This window comes from Staurois parvus, unplaced genomic scaffold (genome assembly GCF_062004578.1).
Source record: "Staurois parvus isolate SC_StPar_1 unplaced genomic scaffold, SC_StPar_1.0 ptg000456l, whole genome shotgun sequence".
NCBI lineage: Eukaryota > Metazoa > Chordata > Amphibia > Anura > Ranidae > Staurois > Staurois parvus.
In genome coordinates, this window is record NW_028318252.1 from 1,129,427 (window position 1) to 1,148,754 (window position 19,328).

General features: G+C 44.4%; 1 protein-coding gene across 1 annotated transcript in view; it reads right to left on the bottom strand.

The window, feature by feature from the left end:
• ODAD3 (outer dynein arm docking complex subunit 3) overlaps positions 1–19,328 on the bottom strand; it is a 58,966-nt gene that overhangs the window by 10,841 nt on the left and 28,797 nt on the right. Inside the window, exons 10-12 of the mRNA XM_089688840.1 lie at positions 17,711–17,854; positions 16,892–17,052; positions 13,976–14,132 (exon numbers count right to left, since the gene is read on the bottom strand). Of these exons, the coding sequence (XP_089544966.1) occupies positions 13,976–14,132; positions 16,892–17,052; positions 17,711–17,854 (462 nt within the window). The remainder of the gene's footprint in view (positions 1–13,975; positions 14,133–16,891; positions 17,053–17,710; positions 17,855–19,328) is intronic.

Below are 19,328 nucleotides of genomic sequence, written 5' to 3' on the forward strand. Positions count from 1 at the left end.
GCAGAGATTTAGATTTAGATTTTCCAAAAACTATATAATATAACCATATAATATGAGGTCAAACCTAAACAACACTTTCAATTGTCTCCTCCTCCCATGCTCGTCTCCAGAACTTCTCCACAGCTTCCCCCATCCTCTGGAACTCTCTACCCCAATTTATCAGACTATCGCCTACTCTGCCCACTTTTAGGCGATTTCTGAAAACCTCTCTCTTCAGGGAAGCCTATCCTGCCCTCAGCTAATACTGGAATCTTCTACTCCTCCTACCAGTCCATCCCCCACAGTTATTACCATTTGTACCACTAGCCCCTCCCTCCTAGATTGTAAGCTCCAAGGATCAGGGCCCTCCTATCCCTCTTGTATAGAACTCTATTGTTGCTGTATTGTCTCCCGTTATATTGTAAAGTGCTGAGCAAACTGTTGGCGCTATATAAATCCTGTATAATAATAATAATATATAAATCCTGTATAATAATAATATATAAATCCTGTATAATAATAATAATATATAAATCCTGTATAATAATAATATATAAATCCTGTATAATAATAATAACTAGAAAATCTACAATTTCTGGGGAAATTGTGTGAAGTGTTCTTGCCTCCAACACTAACCAAGTGATTGATGAAATGTAAACAGTGCACATGGCAAGCTTGAAGAAATGCATTTGAACTTTTATTTTGCAGTTCACACTGTAGCTTTGGTCACTCTGCTTCCTGGTGACTCCCCTTCGGTTGCTATGGCAACTCACTCAGTCAGAACAAGCTGAGAGGGGCTTTTATAAACAAACTGCTCCAACTTGCTCACTTCACTGGCGGTTGCCATCTTCAAACGGTTGTAGTTTTAAAAGTATAAATCCTACAGCAAAGAGCTTTATATTGTGAGACTCACACGACCCAGACCTACATGTTGATGTATAATATGTCTCTGAAATATTAAAAATGAAGGCACAGTCGTAGTTTAGAAATGGCCCTTCAAATTTCAGGTGGCTGCGAGTGAAGTTTCAATGAAAGTCAATGGGCGGCGTGAGTTGCAAACAAATGGTCATATTATGAAAACTATCAGGAGTATGGCTTAGCCGTGAACATTTTTAGTGACAGCCGGGACAGCTGAACGTTTTGATATAAGATATGTGTAGGTGGGCTTGAAAATGAGGGAGTGATGGCAGTTTACAAATCATGTCCTGATTTTTCCTTCCACACTCTAGCTTTTGTCAGCTCCCACTCTAGTTGCGCCATTCATTTCTATGGGAAAATTTCACCACAAAAAACGCGATATTTCGTGAACCATTCGGCGAAACGTTCCACAAAGTAACAACGCACCAATCGGGAACAATCCGCACGTTTCGGTATATTACTGTCTATGTAGTGTAAGAACTGTGGAAGGAGTTAGGGTGGCTATAATAATAAGAACCTATATGTGAGATAACAGGGGAGGGGTCTGCAATGCAAAAACACCTAAAAAAGAGAGGCAGGGAACAACGCTCAACTTCCAAGTGTTCTGGGATGGGGCTCAGAGAAGTTTGTATTGCCCGCCCTCAGTGTCACTGAACTTCTCTGTGACATCCTCTTTGTCAGTATCATTGAACTTCCCCAGAGAGATCCTCATTGTCCGTATCACTGAACTCCCCCTGAGCGATCCTTTATGTATCACTCCTGTCAGTAATCACTGAACTTCTTTCAGAGAGATCCTCCATCAGTATCAATGAACTTCCCCTCAGAGGAATCTTCACATCAGTGTCACTGATTCAGCCCCAGAGAGATCCTTCACTTGGTGTCCGTTGAGCTTTCCCAACCTCTCCATCTGCTCAGTAAGCTTCGAGTCTTTTTAAACCGCCCGAACTACCAAAATATCAAGCTATGGAGAGTCAAATTTGAATTTAACATTAAAATCTTTCTTTTGGCTTGTATGTTCACTTCCAAATATTTCTGGCTCTATAAACCATCTAAAAACACAAATAATTCAGATTTCATCAATCCTGAGGTGGCAAAACCCATTTCCCAGAATCCTTTGCAAAGATATGCAAATGAGCAGGTTCAGCCAGTAACATTCAAATCATACCTGTGCTGATAACTGTCACCAGTGTGCCTATGGGAGCTCTCAACTGACTTTTCATGCCATAGCTGGACACAGGAGCAGGACCACGGCAACCGCCTGTAAAATGACAGCTTTCTTACCTATAAAGGTTAGGGGGGGGGGTATTCTGCTGTAACAAAGCCTTCATTTTTCCTTCATGTAATCCTCCCAGCACTTTATGTGGCAATTTAAGTGTCTGCTGCAGCCTCTCCATGTATACAAGTGTAGAATCGAAATTCAAGAAACCTCAAGGTGGTAATGTTGTGTTATTAACCCCTCACCTACCGGGCACTTCTACCCCCTTCCTGCCCCCCGGGCACTTCTACCCCCTTCCTGCCCCCCGGGCACTTCTACCCCCTTCCTGTCCAGGCCAATTTCCAGCTTTCAGCGCTGTTGCACTTTGAATGACAATTGCGCAGTCATACAACACCGTACCCATATGAAATTTTTATCATTTTTTTGTGACAAATAGAGCTTTATTTTGGTGGTATTTAATCACCTCGGGGTTTTTTATTTTTTCTTAAACAAACCAAAAACCACTGAAAATGTTGAAAAAAAAATGTTTTTTCTTAGTTTTTGTTATAAAATTTTGTAAATAAGTGATTTTTCTCCTTCACTGATGTGCACTAATGAGGCTGCACTGATGTGCACTAATGAGGCTGCACTGATGGGCACTGATAGGCTGCACTGATGGACACTGATAGGTTGCACTGATGGGCACTGATGAGGAGGCACTGGTAGGTGGCACTGATGGGCATTGACAGGCATCACTGATGGGCGCTGAAAGGCAGCACTGATAGGCAGCACTGATAGGCGGCACTGACTGGCGCTGTTAGGCGGCACTGACAGGCACTGACAGGCGGCACTGATGCACACTGATAGGCAGCACTGACTGGCACTGATAGGTGGCACTGACTGGCACTGATTGGCATTGATAGGTGGCACTGACTGGCACTGATGGGTGACACTGAAAGGCAGCTCAGATGGGCACTGATATGTGGCATTGATGTGCACTGGTAGGCAGTATGTGGCACTGATGGGCACTGGCGGACACTGACAGGTGGCACTGCTGGGGCTACATTGATCATCAGTGCCCTGATGATCAGTGTACATGTCCCCTCCGAGGAATGCTGATTACCGGCTCTCCTCTGTCAGCGTGACAGCTCGTGGGGAGAGAAATGCCGATAACCGGCATTTCCCTGTTTACATGTGATCAGCTGTGATTGGACACAGCTGATCACATGACCGAGCCGACATCTTCGGCTCTTTCCGTGATCGGTGATCCGCTGTGTCCGAAGAACACAGCGCACCGCCGATCGCCACGCTGCGCGCTCCCTGAGCCGCGCATGCGCAGTGAGAATGGGAGGACGTCATCCCAGAACGAGAGAACCACCTTGCACCCCTCATATTACTATATGGTGGGCGGTGGTTAATATGGATTTGGATTTTTCCAAATTCTAACCGTTATGCTGGTCATTCACAGTTTGAATTTTGGGAAATTCCTGCTTAATGGGTTGAACTTTGGGATAAGCACACATTTAGATTTACTAAAACTGGCGCACTTACAATCTGGTGGCGCTGTGCATGGCAGCCAATCAGCCAATCAGCTTGTTCAGTTAAGCTTTGACAATAAGGCTCCATGTAGACGGGGAATTTGGAAAACTCTTCTGAACGATGGAAACTGACTGCTGGAAAACGTAGGTTAAAAAACGTCTGTTAGCTGCGTTTGCATACCGCGTTTATGTGCGTTTTTTTAAGATAACTTCAGGAGACCTTCCAAAATGCCCAGAATGCACTGAAAAATAGTCAAAAATTAACTATTTCAAACATTTTAGGAGAAATAGAGAGAGCAGAAGCAGAGAGTGTAGTATGTTTGAGATGACCTGTCTTTTCTGGTTGCCTTCACTATGGATCCCATCATGAGCATAATGCAGCGCATTCTACCATTTTTTTCCTTCACGCAAAACCTGGAACTGACTGCGCTGGTGTACCGAGTCCATTTGAATACATGGAACTGACTGCGCTGGTGTACCGAGTCCATTTGAATACATGGAACTGACTGCGCTGGTGTACCGAGTCCATTTGAATACATGGAAAACACTTTGCATGCATTTCTGATGATGAAAAAAGGCTCTGGGCAGCATCTGGTCATGGAACAGTTAAAAAAACGCTTCTAAATGCAAACGCGGTTAAATGCGTTTACATACGTTTACAAGCATTTGGCATTTGAAATGCTGATAAAATCTACTCCTGAACACAAGTTTGGTGCATTCAAAAAAACAACTGTAAACTCAACTGCCTGTAAACAACATAGTGTACATGGACACATAGGAGAATATGAGGGAGAGTTCAGGGGCTGCTGAAAAAAATGCAGAAAAGTTCCTAAACGTGAGTTTATCAGCCGCAGTGTACATGAACCCTAAAACCTGGAAGCTGATTGGTTACTATGCAGAGCTGCAGCAGATTTTGCACTCTCCAGTTTTAGTAAATAGCCCCATTGTCCACAGGAGCCATGCAATTTGTATTTGAATCTTGGTGTGCGAAGGCCTTTGGTGCGCTCAGAGTAGATTTACATCGTGTATGGCCAGGAATATATTTAAATGAGTTTTTGGTACTTGGAGTTCAGCTTTAGTCCTCCTGCACACGGGATGTTTTTACAGCGGCTGTTTTTGGTATTTGACATTTTTTTCTACAGCCAGTAAACCCCCCAGCATGTTCTCCAATGTGTCCATCCCCGGCATGTTCTCCAATGTGTCCATCCCCGGCGTGTTATCCAATGTGTCCATCCCCGGCGTGTTATCCTGTGTGTCCATCCCCGGCGTGTTATCCTGTGTGTCCATCCCCGGCGTGTTATCCTGTGTGTCCATCCCCGGCGTGTTATCCTGTGTGTCCATCCCCGGCATGTTCTCCTATGTGTCCATCCCCGGCGTGTTCTCCTATGTGTCCATCCCCGGCATGTTCTCCTATGTGTCCATCCCCGGCATGTTATCCAATGTGTCCATCCCCGGCATATTCTCCTATGTGTCCATCCCCGGCATGTTATCCAATGTGTCCATCCCCGGCGTGTTATCCTGTGTGTCCATCCCCGGCGTGTTATCCTGTGTGTCCATCCCCGGCATGTTCTCCTATGTGTCCATCCCCGGCATGTTCTCCTATGTGTCCATCCCCGGCGTGTTCTCCTATGTGTCCATCCCCGGCATGTTCTCCTATGTGTCCATCCCCGGCATGTTATCCAATGTGTCCATCCCCGGCATGTTCTCCTATGTGTCCATCCCCGGCATGTTATCCAATGTGTCCATCCCCGGCGTGTTATCCTGTGTGTCCATCCCCGGCGTGTTACCCTGTGTGTCCATCCCCGGCATGTTCTCCTATGTGTCCATCCCCGGCATGTTCTCCTATGTGTCCATCCCTGGCGTGTTATCCTATGTGTCCATCCCCAGCATGTTATCCTATGTGTCCATCCCCGGCATGTTATCCTACGTGTCCATCCCCGGCGTGTTATCTTATGTGTCCATCCCCGGCATGTTATCCTATGTGTCCATCCCCGGCATGTTATCCTACGTGTCCATCCCCGGCATGTTATCCTATGTGTCCCTCCCTGGCGTGTTATCCTATGTGTCCATCCCCGGCGTGTTATCCTATGTGTCCATCCCCGGCATGTTATCCTATGTGTCCATCCCCAGCGTGTTATCCTATGTGTCCATCCCCAGCATGTTATCCTATGTGTCCATCCCCGGCATGTTATCCTACGTGTCCATCCCCGGCGTGTTATCTTATGTGTCCATCCCCGGCATGTTATCCTATGTGTCCATCCCCGGCGTGTTATCCTATGTGTCCATCCCTGGCGTGTTATCCTATGTGTCCATCCCCAGCGTGTTATCTTATGTGTCCATCCCCAGCGTGTTATCCTATGTGTCCATCCCCAGCGTGTTATCCTATGTGTCCATCCCCGTCGTGTTATCCTATGTGTCCATCCCCGGCGTGTTATCCTATGTGTCCCTCCCCGGCGTGTTATCCTATGTGCCCATCCCCGGCATGTTATCCTATGTGTCCATCCCCGGCATGTTATCCTATGTGTCCCTCCCCGGCGTGTTATCCTATGTGTCCATCCCCGGCATGTTATCCTACGTGTCCATCCCCAGCATGTTATCCTATGTGTCCATCCCCGGCATGTTCTCCTATGTGTCCATCCCCGGCATGTTATCCTATGTGTCCATCCCCAGCATGTTATCCTATGTGTCCATCCCCGGCATGTTATCCTATGTGTCCCTCCCCGGCGTGTTATCCTATGTGTCCATCCCCGGCGTGTTATCCTATGTGTCCATCCCCAGCGTGTTATCTTATGTGTCCATCCCCGGCGTGTTATCCTATGTGTCCATCCCCGGCATGTTATCCTACGTGTCCATCCCCGGCATGTTATCCTATGTGTCCCTCCCTGGCGTGTTATCCTATGTGTCCATCCCCGGCGTGTTATCCTATGTGTCCATCCCCGGCATGTTATCCTATGTGTCCATCCCCAGCGTGTTATCCTATGTGTCCATCCCCAGCGTGTTATCCTATGTGTCCATCCCCGGCGTGTTATCCTATGTGTCCATCCCCGGCATGTTATCCTATGTGTCCATCCCCAGCGTGTTATCCTATGTGTCCATCCCCAGCGTGTTATCCTATGTGTCCATCCCCGGCGTGTTATCCTATGTGTCCATACACACATACTGTAGACTGTAATCAACATTTTTTGGCTGGAAAAAAAACCCAGAACTAGTGGGTTTCTAGAGGAGTTTTTTAGCTGTAAAAACGCTCTAACGCTGAAAAATGCAGTAAAACACAGTAAATCGCAACAAACCAGCGTTTTTTTACTACAAAATTTTTTTTTTGTGGTCAACTAAAATGCAAGCGTGAAAAACCGCGGCAAAACGCTAATACAAAAACGCTGAAAATCTCACATTTTTAACACGACTTTACACAGCTATTGTTACCGGCGTTATTAAAACGCCCCGTGTGCATGGAGCCTTAGGTGCAGTGGTGCTACAGGGTGCTGTGGTGCCAGCTGTAGTGATGGGTGGGTGGGGGGGCTGAATCTCCTTTTTCTTGCTGCTCAAATTGACAGCTCAGCCCAACAGAGAACCAGAAGAGGCAGTGATTCATTCTATGTATCAGGAGCGCTAACAGCAGCTAATGAAGCACCCGGCAGTAAAACTGACAGCCAGACATCTGGAGCAACTATTTCTGACACTGCCTTGCAAGTCTGCGGCATTACTGCCAGGAATACCAGTTTTAAGGACGCTGCCATGTTATGCTTTTCACATTCATTGTTTCCTGAATTCATGATTTATGATAAAAAAAAGAAAAACATTGTTTAGTATTTATACTATTTAAATAGTTATGGTCTTGGCCATCTTAACCTTTTCACGCCGGCCACACACAAATGTGCGGCCTCCTGGTGTCTGGGCCTAGACGCCAAGCGGCGTTCTATTAAAGAAGGACATATGTGCCGAGAGCACACATGTCTGCTACTCGCGGAAAGGTCCCGATCTCCTCTTTTGATTGGGACCTTTCCCGATCATGTGACCGCTGTGATGGCGCGTCACGGCGGTCACATGACCCTAAACCCCGCCTCCCGGCTTCTGGAACCATTAAAGGGCAGGAGCCGGCATGAAGGGGTTAATCCCATTTAGCTATATCAGTGATCCCCTGTTGCAGTTTTCCGTAGGAAGATCTTTCCCTGACCTCCTTAGGGCTCATGCACAAGGGGCGTTTGAAAAACGTTTCTGAACGCTGGAAACTGACTGCTAGAAAACGTAGGTTAAAAACGTCAGCTTAGTCGCATTTAGCTATCGCGTTTATGCGCGTTTGCGTTTAGAAGCGTTTTTAAAAGATAACCTTAGGACACCTTCCCAAAAATAGTAAATAATGAACTATTTCAGACATTTTGTAAAAAATAGAGAGAGCAGAAGCAGAGAGAGCACTACTTTCTGATGGGTGTTGCAACTGTAGCAAAAGTGGCTCGTGAAACATGCTTGGCGCTGTGGGAGGAGCTACATAGTGCTGTAATGCCTCCGGATGCATTCTGGAATGCACTCAACACTCCTTGTGCTTTCCTGCTGTGTTTTGAAGTGTTCCTGGACAGTTCTGTGCAGAAATAATGCGGCGTGTTCTACCATTTTTTCCTGCATGCGAAACCTGGAGCTGACTGCATTGGTGTACCGGGTCCATTTGAATACATGGAAAACGCTGTGCATGCATGTTTGATGAAGAAAAAAGGCTCTGGACAGCATCTGGAAATGGACCAGCCCAAAAACGCATCTAAATGCTAACGTGCATAAATGTGTTTACACGCGTTTTAAACGCCGGTAAACTCTACTCCTGAACGCGATTTTTGTGCTTTCAAAAAAACAACTGGAACCTCGACTACCTGTAAGCTGCTGTAAACGACTCTGTGTACATGGACACATAGGAAAACATAAAGGAGAGTTCAGGGCTGCTGAAAAAAATGCACAACTTCTCCTAAACTTCAGTTTAGCAGCTGCAGTGTACATGAGTCCATAGTGTTAATTCTGTACATTACTCATGCTCGGAATTCTATGTAAAAAGGGTTACCCTTGGGATCAGCACCAAGAAGGCTGTGCAAATTTCTCAGGAAGGTGAGCAGAGAAGGATAAATGAACATTTATGCTGTGAACCTGGAAGTTCTCTGCTTTGAGCACTTCTGGGTTCAAGGCTATCAGTTTCTTAATGACTGTGAACAGGAAAGGAGAATGTCGAGTATTGTCTGTACTTAATTTGTTCCGAAGCAATGCAGATGAGGGGTCTATAAAGAAGACATCTCATTCTCAAAGCAAGGGACATTATACATCTTGATTAAAAAAATGTATAAGGGGTTATGGGTCCATTCAGACAATAATATATAATTTGATATAAGTTGCGGTCCATTACTGCATACACATTAAAGTGTCACTAAACCCAGGACCCTGCATTCACTATATCCACTCTCCCAGGAACCTGAATTCACTATATCCGGTCTCCCAGGACCCTGCCTTCACTATATCTGGTCTCCCCAGTACACAGAACATGGAAGTGCAATTATTTTAGTAAATATAAACTGCTAAATACCATTTCTCATCAGCAGTTAGAGCAGTCTTGTGACTTCTATCAGTGTCCAGCCGAGCACATGTTAAATCTTGTAGGAAAAGTTTTCTTTGTGCTCTAGGAGGATGCAGAACCCCTGACCTCCATCTGGACAGTGTTGATTGGTCTTGTGCTGATCACATGCACTCTCCCAAGAAAAAAAAAAACCTCTCGTGACTTCTATCAGTGTCCAGCCGAGCACATGTTAAATCTTGTAGGAGGAGTTTTCTTTGTGCTCTAGGAGGATGCAGAACCCCTGACCTCTGTCTGGACAGTGTTGATTGATCTTGTGCTGTTCACATGCACTCTCCCAAGAAAAAAAAAACCTCTCTTGTGACTTCTATCAGTGTCCAGCCGAGCACATGTTAAATCTTGTAGGAGGAGTTTTCTTTGTGCTCTAGGAGGATACAGAACCCCTGACCTCTGTCTGGACAGTGTTGACTGGTCTTGTGCTGATCACATGCACTCTCCCAAGAAAAAAAAACCTCTCTTGTGACTTCTATCAGTGTCCAGCCGAGCACATGTTAAATCTTTTAGGAGTTTTCTTTGTGCTTTAGGAGGATGCAGAACCCCTGACCTCTGTCTGGACAGTGTTGACTGGTCTTGTGCTGATCACATGCACTCTCCCAAGAAAAAAAAAACCTCTCTTGTGACTTCTATCAGTGTCCAGCCGAGCACATGTTAAATCTTTTAGGAGTTTTCTTTGTGCTTTAGGAGGATGCAGAACCCCTGACCTCTGTCTGGACAGTGTTGACTGGTCTTGTGCTGATCACATGCACTCTCCCAAGAAAAAAAAAAACCTCTCTTGTGACTTCTATCAGTGTCCAGCTTAGCACATGTTAAATCTTGTAGGAGGAGTTTTATTTGTGCTCTAGGAGGATGCAGAACCCCTGACCTCTGTCTGGACAGTGTTGACTGGTCTTGTGCTGATCACATGCACTCTCCCAAGAAAAAAAAAAACCTCTCTTGTGACTTCTATCAGTGTCCAGCCGAGCACATGTTAATCTTTTAGGAGTTTTCTTTGTGCTTTAGGAGGATGCAGAACCCCTGACCTCCATCTGGACAGTGTTGATTGGTCTTGTGCTGATCACATGCACTCTCCCAAGAAAAAAAAAAACCTCTCGTGACTTCTATCACTGTCCAGCCGAGCACATGTTAAATCTTTTAGGAGTTTTCTTTGTGCTTTAGGAGGATGCAGAACCCCTGACCTCTGTCTGGACAGTGTTGACTGGTCTTGTGCTGATCACATGCACTCTCCCAAGAAAAAAAAAAAACCTCTCTTGTGACTTCTATCAGTGTCCAGCCGAGCACATGTTAAATCTTGTAGGAGGAGTTTTCTTTGTGCTCTAGGAGGATGCAGAACCCCTGACCTCTGTCTGGACAGTGTTGATTGGTCTTGTGCTGTTCACATGCACTGTCCCAAGAAAAAAAAAACCTCTCTTGTGACTTCTATCAGTGTCCAGCCGAGCACATGTTAAATCTTGTAGGAGGAGTTTTCTTTGTGCTCTAGGAGGATACAGAACCCCTGACCTCTGTCTGGACAGTGTTGACTGGTCTTGTGCTGATCACATGCACTCTCCCAAGAAAAAAAAAACCTCTCTTGTGACTTCTATCAGTGTCCAGCCGAGCACATGTTAAATCTTTTAGGAGTTTTCTTTGTGCTTTAGGAGGATGCAGAACCCCTGACCTCTGTCTGGACAGTGTTGACTGGTCTTGTGCTGATCACATGCACTCTCCCAAGAAAAAAAAAAACCTCTCTTGTGACTTCTATCAGTGTCCAGCTTAGCACATGTTAAATCTTGTAGGAGGAGTTTTATTTGTGCTCTAGGAGGATGCAGAACCCCTGACCTCTGTCTGGACAGTGTTGACTGGTCTTGTGCTGATCACATGCACTCTCCCAAGAAAAAAAAAAACCTCTCTTGTGACTTCTATCAGTGTCCAGCCGAGCACATGTTAATCTTTTAGGAGTTTTCTTTGTGCTTTAGGAGGATGCAGAACCCCTGACCTCCATCTGGACAGTGTTGATTGGTCTTGTGCTGATCACATGCACTCTCCCAAGAAAAAAAAAAACCTCTCGTGACTTCTATCACTGTCCAGCCGAGCACATGTTAAATCTTTTAGGAGTTTTCTTTGTGCTTTAGGAGGATGCAGAACCCCTGACCTCTGTCTGGACAGTGTTGACTGGTCTTGTGCTGATCACATGCACTCTCCCAAGAAAAAAAAAAAACCTCTCTTGTGACTTCTATCAGTGTCCAGCTTAGCACATGTTAAATCTTGTAGGAGGAGTTTTCTTTGTGCTCTAGGAGGATGCAGAACCCCTGACCTCTGTCTGGACAGTGTTGACTGGTCTTGTGCTGATCACATGCACTCTCCCAAGAAAAAAAAAAACCTCTCTTGTGACTTCTATCAGTGTCCAGCCGAGCACATGTTAAATCTTTTAGGAGTTTTCTTTGTGCTTTAGGAGGATGCAGAACCCCTGAACTCTGTCTGGACAGTGTTGCTTGGTCTTGTGCTGATCACATGAACTCTCCCAAGAGAAAAAAAAACCTCTCTTGTGACTTCTATCAGTGTCCAGCTTAGCACATGTTAAATCTTGTAGGAGGAGTTTTCTTTGTGCTCTAGGAGGATGCAGAACCCCTGACCTCTGTCTGGACAGTGTTGACTGGTCTTGTGCTGATCACATGCACTCTCCCAAGAAAAAAAAAAACCTCTCTTGTGACTTCTATCAGTGTCCAGCCGAGCACATTTTAAATCTTTTAGGAGTTTTCTTTGTGCTTTAGGAGGATGCAGAACCCCTGACCTCTGTCTGGACAGTGTTGACTGGTCTTGTGCTGATCACATGCACTCTCCCAAGAAAAAAAAAAAACCTCTCTTGTGACTTCTATCAGTGTCCAGCTTAGCACATGTTAAATCTTGTAGGAGGAGTTTTCTTTGTGCTCTAGGAGGATGCAGAACCCCTGAACTCTGTCTGGACAGTGTTGCTTGGTCTTGTGCTGATCACATGAACTCTCCCAAGAGAAAAAAAAACCTCTCTTGTGACTTCTATCAGCGTCCAGCTTAGCACATGTTAAATCTTGTAGGAGGAGTTTTCTTTGTGCTCTAGGAGGATGCAGAGCCCCTTACCTCTGTCTGGACAGTGTTGATTGGTCTTGAAAAATAAAAACCTCTCTAGCCATACACACCAAACTGGGCATGTGCAGAATGTCTCCACAATATGTCTTATCAGGAGATAGAAGGGAGGATCAGTCAGGATCAATCAGCGGTTTTAAACAATGCAGAGGATTAACCGCTTAGGTTCCACAGTGAGTATAACATGCATGCGTTACTGCCAGGGGCGAACTGACCATTTGAGCACTCGGGCACTGCCCAAGGGCCTGGGGTCAGTAGGGGGCCCCATGAAATGCCCCTGGTACCTTTTTATAGGCTTTTTTCGGGTGTGCTTTGAGTTTGGGCAAGGACACAGGGGCCCCATGATCCCCTATTGCCCGGGGGCCCCATGAGTTGTCAGTCCACCCCTGGTTACTGCATATACAGACTGATTGTACTGTTGTAGGTTTAGTAACACTTTAACATTTGCTACACCAACCCATTAATTTTGATATAATTTAGATAGGACAGCCTACAGATAATGAATACTAAAAGTCCACATAAACTCTATGACGAATCCTCTGTACGTGTCAAGATTCCCACTGAGTCAATAATATAAATGTACCATAGTAATAATGTATCCATTCATCAGATTGACATGAAACATTCAAATGAAAGTCTCAATCAGTAGGTATGAAGAGGTTCCCTTCCGTCGAAGTGTTCAGAGAAAACAGAAAACTGGAATCACCACTAGTGAGGACCCTTCACCCTCTCACCTGGTGGTTAGACCTGCTGAACTTCGGTGTAATCGCGCTGTTCACCCTATAGTCCCTGGGTTATGGGGACATCCTTTGGGTATGGGTCCTCCAAATGTTCAATGAAAAGCGATTCACCGATTATATGGAGAGAGAAGCTTCCCCTGTCCTCCCCTGCTCTCACCTGGTGGTTAGACCTGCTGAACTTTAATCGCGCTGTTAATGTAATGTAACCATTTAGTATTCATTATCTGTAGCGCTGTCCTATCTATTGTATCAAAATGAATGGGTTGCCTTAGGAAATGTTAAAGTGTTACTAAACCCACAACAGTACAATCAGTCTGTATATGCAGTAAAGCATGCTGGTTATACTCAGTGTGGAACCTAAGGGGTTAATCCTCTGCATTGTGTAAAAATGCTGATTGATCCTGACTCTGATCCTCCCCTTCTTCCAGTGTTTCCCTTCTATCTCCTGTTTAGCGTTTATGTGGACGTTTAGTATTCATTATCTGTAGCGCTGTCCTATCTATTATATTGCTTTTTAGATATGTGGTGTGATCATATGAGGACTTAGTGGCAGCAGATTATCCTATTCATTCATTCATTCATTTATCGTTTTACACCAGAATTGCACAAGGGTTGCTTTATTATATTTTTACCATTAATTTTGATGATGCCAACTCATAGGCCAATGAGGAGGCAGGTGACACAAGAAGCTGTAAACAAACTGAAATCAGAAAAAAAGTGTCACACTATTGGTGAATCAAATAACTGACTGAACAGGATTACAAATCCATAGGCAGGCAAAACGGTGCACATGTAGTATTTATATGTTACCTGGCTATTTAGCTGTTTGCCTGTAATTGCTTCATTTAATATATACATTCCATTAGTTCAATAATAGCACCCCTAGAGGTGGCAGGACACTCACCGCCTTGACGTGCTGGACTTTGCTGGCCAGATGCTCCATTCCTGACTTTGCAGTGCCCATAATTTTAGACATTCTGTCCAGATCCTCCTTACACTTGTCCCGTCTCTTCTCCTCCTTCTGAAGATGAGTTTGAAGCTCTTCCAGTACCTGCTGGCCACTATAGGTGTAGAAGAATGCATTAATAGGCTCAGTTCACAAAGCCAACTGGGGAAAAGGATCCTTATTTTCAAAAATGTAAGTTATTTTCAGCCAATGAAGTTTGAAAATGAGAGTCTCAGGTCTAAAATGAAGATCCTTAAAGGATAAGTTCACATTTGTAACATGTTACACATTACACCCATATTCAGGGTGTAACATGTTACAATTCTCCCCCCGCTAGCTGTCAAAAAAAAAAAACAAGTGTTCTGTGAATGAGAAGATAACAAGTCCTGACAGCCTTTGCGGCTGTCGGCTTGTAATTCTCAAAGAACTACCATGCTGCTGATGAGTAGTTCATTGATTCTTCCCGTCGGTGTAAAACTGTCTGCTCGTACAAGCAGGCAGATTACACTGACAGTCTGCAGGAGGCCTGCAATGCTTTCCAGGCTCCTACGAATAAAAAATAGTAAATGCACATTTTTTACCTGCACAAAAATGTGCATCTATTATTTTTTGTTAAAGTGTGACATTATCAGGATATGACGAAACGCGTCAGGACGTAACGGTGCGGCGGACCGGAAGTGACGTAGATCCGTAGCCGGTAGTGACGTGACGGCGCTCTGTCTGACAGTTCCAGACGTGGTGAGAGCACCAGGCGGTATCTGCTGGTCACAGATATGTGCTATATGGGTGTCAGGAATGGACTTGCCAATAATGGTGGGACTCACCTGCCTTGTGGGCTGCAGTACCAGGGCTGGCCAGCGGGTGCTCTCAGCAATCAGAGACTCAACCCTGCAGTCAGCCAAGACACCTGAGGCTGATTGCAGGTGTATTTAAGGGATGGCCAGACCTGCAGTCTGGGCCTTGGTGTGTGTTTTTCCATGGGCCCTGTATCTTGTTACCTGCATTCCTGTCCCTGTTCCTGTCTGACTGATTTGTTGCCGACCCTGCCTGATCCGGACCTCTGCTGACTTCTCCTGTTTGATCCCTGGCTTGTGACCCCGACCATTCTCTGCCTGACCCCCTGTACCTACCTGCCCATTAGTTGCTGTACCCGGCTCGTGACCTGACTACTCTCTGCCTGCTCCTCCTGTTCCTACCTGCCCGATTGTTATTGACCCGGCCTGCCTGACTACGCTCGCACTGTATGTATTGTTATCTGTGGGTGGTTTGGTTTGGTTCGTTTGCACTGTGTTATGTTTTAGTATTGCACTGCGTTTATGTATTGTTAGTATTAATAAATTATATTGTTTATAACATATCTGAAGCCTGCGTTTCCCTGCGTCAGTTCACATACCTCTGGTCATACCCGGAGCCCTGACAATGGGCTTGTGTTTGTTTTTAGCATTGTAAGTGCAATACTTGGAGCAATAAATCAATTTATCTTGTGTAATACACCATTGGAGCAGGGTTTTTGTTCTTCTCTTTCATGATATGGTGGAGTATGGAGTATTAATGGAATGGAGATTCAAATTATCCTGGCATTTGATCATTGAGTGGGCTGTTTTTGGAGGAACCTCCTGTTTATACCAGTGGAAACCTTCTTTATTACTCTATAATAAAGGCAAATTTGGTGAGTGCACACCCGAGTGGGGGCGTACTGCGGGCACTGTACATGGTTGATAACACCATATGGTTTTCATTACGAGAAGTTTTTTCATCACTGGACTTTATTATTATTTTTTTTATCTTTTATCACTGGATTATTATTTTTTATCACGGATTTTTAATTTGTGATATCACAGTATAGTTTGTAGTTCACTATAAAATAAGCACAATTTTGTTTTGGTTCTGTCACTGGTATAATACTGTATATATGATATATTCTTTTAGAGGATATACTATGTATTGGTGATAATAGGAAAGTTATCATTAATATCAATATTTTTGTAGTTTTGACACTGTGGAGTGTATACGCCGCTTTGATTCATCAGTTGGTTGTGAATTATATATATTTATCCTTTAAATGCCTAGTACAAATGATAAAAATAGAAAAAAAAAATGTTTTCGGAGTGATTGTACGATACTGATCGTTAGTACGCAGCTTTCAACAGTTCATGCAGAATTATCAGAAGGGAAAAGCAGACGTTTTCCCGTGAGATATTAGAACTTTCATTTAATCAGTATGGTATTTGTCCGTAAAAAAAAATCAAGTGACCAAGATGTGCATGCTCGGAAACAAAAGAATACATTACATCGTCGCCCTAAGTTGTATTCTGTCTTACGATAATTTTCGTAACTCTGGTAACCTATTCATTTTCGATATGAGACTAGCATGCAAAAAAAAAACCTGGGCAATCATTGGTCCAATATTCTCAAGGTGTATACCAGCCTTTATCCTTTGATAAATGTTTTGTGAATTGAGCCTAAGGACCATGTCACACTAGTGATCCTGACTCTGGCAAATAGTGAGTAGTCTGGCAAGAGAAAACTGGGCAGGGCTGACACTACTCAATTCACACAAAGTGCTGTGTTGTCACGCCATAACAGAATTTAGGAGCTGTTTCTGGTGAATCAACAGGTATATTTCTTTACTTGCGCGGTATTTAAAGGGATAAAATATGGGGATAAAGGGATAAATATAACATATACTGCATATGTTTTTTTATTTCGCTCTGACACTTTAAATAAGTCCAAAAGTGTCAGTGAAATATGTATACCTTCTGTTAGAATGTAAAGGTGCTGGTTTACTCTCAAAAGACAATTCTTCATCTAAAATGGTACCATCCACCATCTAATTCAAGGATGGTAACCAGTGGGATTCTATGAACAATCTACCTGGATAGCTTGGCCTCTCCTGAGTACTTGAGCTCTTGGAAAACTTCCTGCAGCTTCTCCTTTTCTTCCTTCAGCCTCACCAGGGTCTTCTCATTCTCGCTCTTCAGTTCATCCAGGTGTCGATAAGTCTCTCCCTGTGCTACAAAACGCCTGACCACTTCCTAATTCCAGAGTGGGACACAGAAAAGAAGTAAGGTAAATTAGTAATGCATCCCTTCTGCTCAGAGAATTGATTTTCTGCATTCATTTAAAAACCTTCTATTGTCAGCACCCCCCCCCCCCCAAATTTTTACCTGAACCAGATCTCAATCCAGTGTTGTGCTCAAGAACGGTGGTGCGCTCTCTCCCTCTTCACTGGAATGGCCATTTGCTCCAGCTGCTGTCAATCAAATTCAAACAGGAGGGTGGGAGGGGGCAAAACCATGCTCTGTGTGTCAATGGACACACAGAACATGGCTCAGGATCTAGCCTGTATGTATGCCTGCATAGGAAGCACCTTCTTATGGTGGAACACGGAGAAGAGGAGGAGCCCAGAGCACAGGTGGGGGACCCCAAAAGAGGAGGATCGGGGCTGCTCAGTGTAAAACCATTGCACAAAGTAGGTATTACATGTTTGTTATCTAAAAAAAATAACTTTACAATCATTTTAACTTAGTGATGAAGGCAGGGACACTATTGGTACCAGATATGCACTTCAGTGCAGCATTCAAACACCCATAGCCTCATAATAATGTGTCAATCGACATGTGTCAGGAGGAGCATCATCCATTGTCATCATATATGCACCTTCTCTTTAACCCCAAACCAAGAAACCCCTACCTGTGTGTCAGTCACCCCGGTGGCCTCCTTGATCTTCTGAAAGGCTTCTTGATAAGTGCGGATTGCTTTTTCCTCCTCCTGTCCACTTGCCACCAGTTGGGTTTCCACAGGAGTGTCCTCTCCTGGCAATGATACACGCTGAGCCTATATAAATGGGCAGAAGGATGGTTATAATCCGGTGCAGAGAAATATGGAAACATATGGGGGTATCAACTCACAATTTGCCCACCATTTTTATATTAACAGCCCTTCGTTGTATAGGCACCACCCTCACTAACATGCCCAATCCCAGAGATATATATGTATAATTTGTAGACCATGCCCACAAGGTATTATAATGTGAAGTGAATGACACCTCATAGAGACAGACAGCAGAGGTAAAGAGGTAATGTATATAAGATGGGGGGCTAAAAAAGGGGTAGTTATAGCAAATTGAGGGTACCAAAGAAAGTGTGGGACTGCCATGGGAATTGTATGTTTCTGACAGGTTTATTTAACAGGCCAATGAATGGCCTATCACCTGGCCATTCATTTCATTCATTCATTCATTCATTCTTAAGAATATGTATGTATTAAAAGTATTTTATGCATGTTATTTACCTGGCAAAGCCCCCTTTGTGCAGGCAGCTGAGGCTAAAGCCCTGAGACTATTACTGAAAGTCACCACCTTGGATGTGATGTCAGCAGTCCCAGCAGACTCACAGCTGTGACACTCTATACTATAGTATTCCCTTTTCCTGCTCCCCAAGCAACTACATAAATGTTTATGCAGGGAGGTGAAGGGAGGGGCAGAGGACATGGGCCAGCACAGACAGTAATTAAACATTCCCATAGGAGGAGAGGGCTGTGATATACAAGGAGGGGCTATGCTAGGCAATTTACTCTCCTGGAGGAGTCAAATTTGCTAGCACGTTCAAAGGTACATTAAAAGGCATAAAATTATTTATGAAAATGAAAAATGCTGCCATTAAGCATTTAAAGTGCTGGATTTTCATGAGCTTTTACCTAAATTGGCTAAGTGGTTAGCACTTCTGCCTGGCAGTACTAGAGTCGCCGGTTTGAATCCCAACCACAGCACCACCTGCCTGGAGTTTGCATGTTCTCCCTGTGCCAGCTTGGGTTTCCTCTGGGTACTCCGGTTTCCTCCCACACTCCAAAGACACGCTGGTAGGTGAATTGGCTCCTGTGTAAATTGTCCCTAGTATGTGTATGTATGTATGAATGTGAGTTAGGGACCTTAGATTGTACGCCCCTTGAGGGTTAGGGACTGATGTGAATGTACAATATATATGTAAAGTGCTGCGTAAATTGATGGCGCTATATAAGTACCTGAAATAAATAAATACATTTAAAAAATGGTGATGGTGTTTCTTTCAACTGATGTTAAGTTACCCACAGACCTCAGATGGCAGTCAGATGTGCAGGGACAAACAATATTTATTCAACGATTGTTCTGATAACATTCATGCATGGATCACCTATTGTCTATGCAGGTGGGTGGCCCGGCATTCATTGTACCAGCTTTTATCTCAGAGGAAGAAAGAGCAGTGAATGACATGATTGCGGGTTCACTGCCTCCTCCTTGCTTTTGTTTATTTTTGCCATCATTATCAGTCTG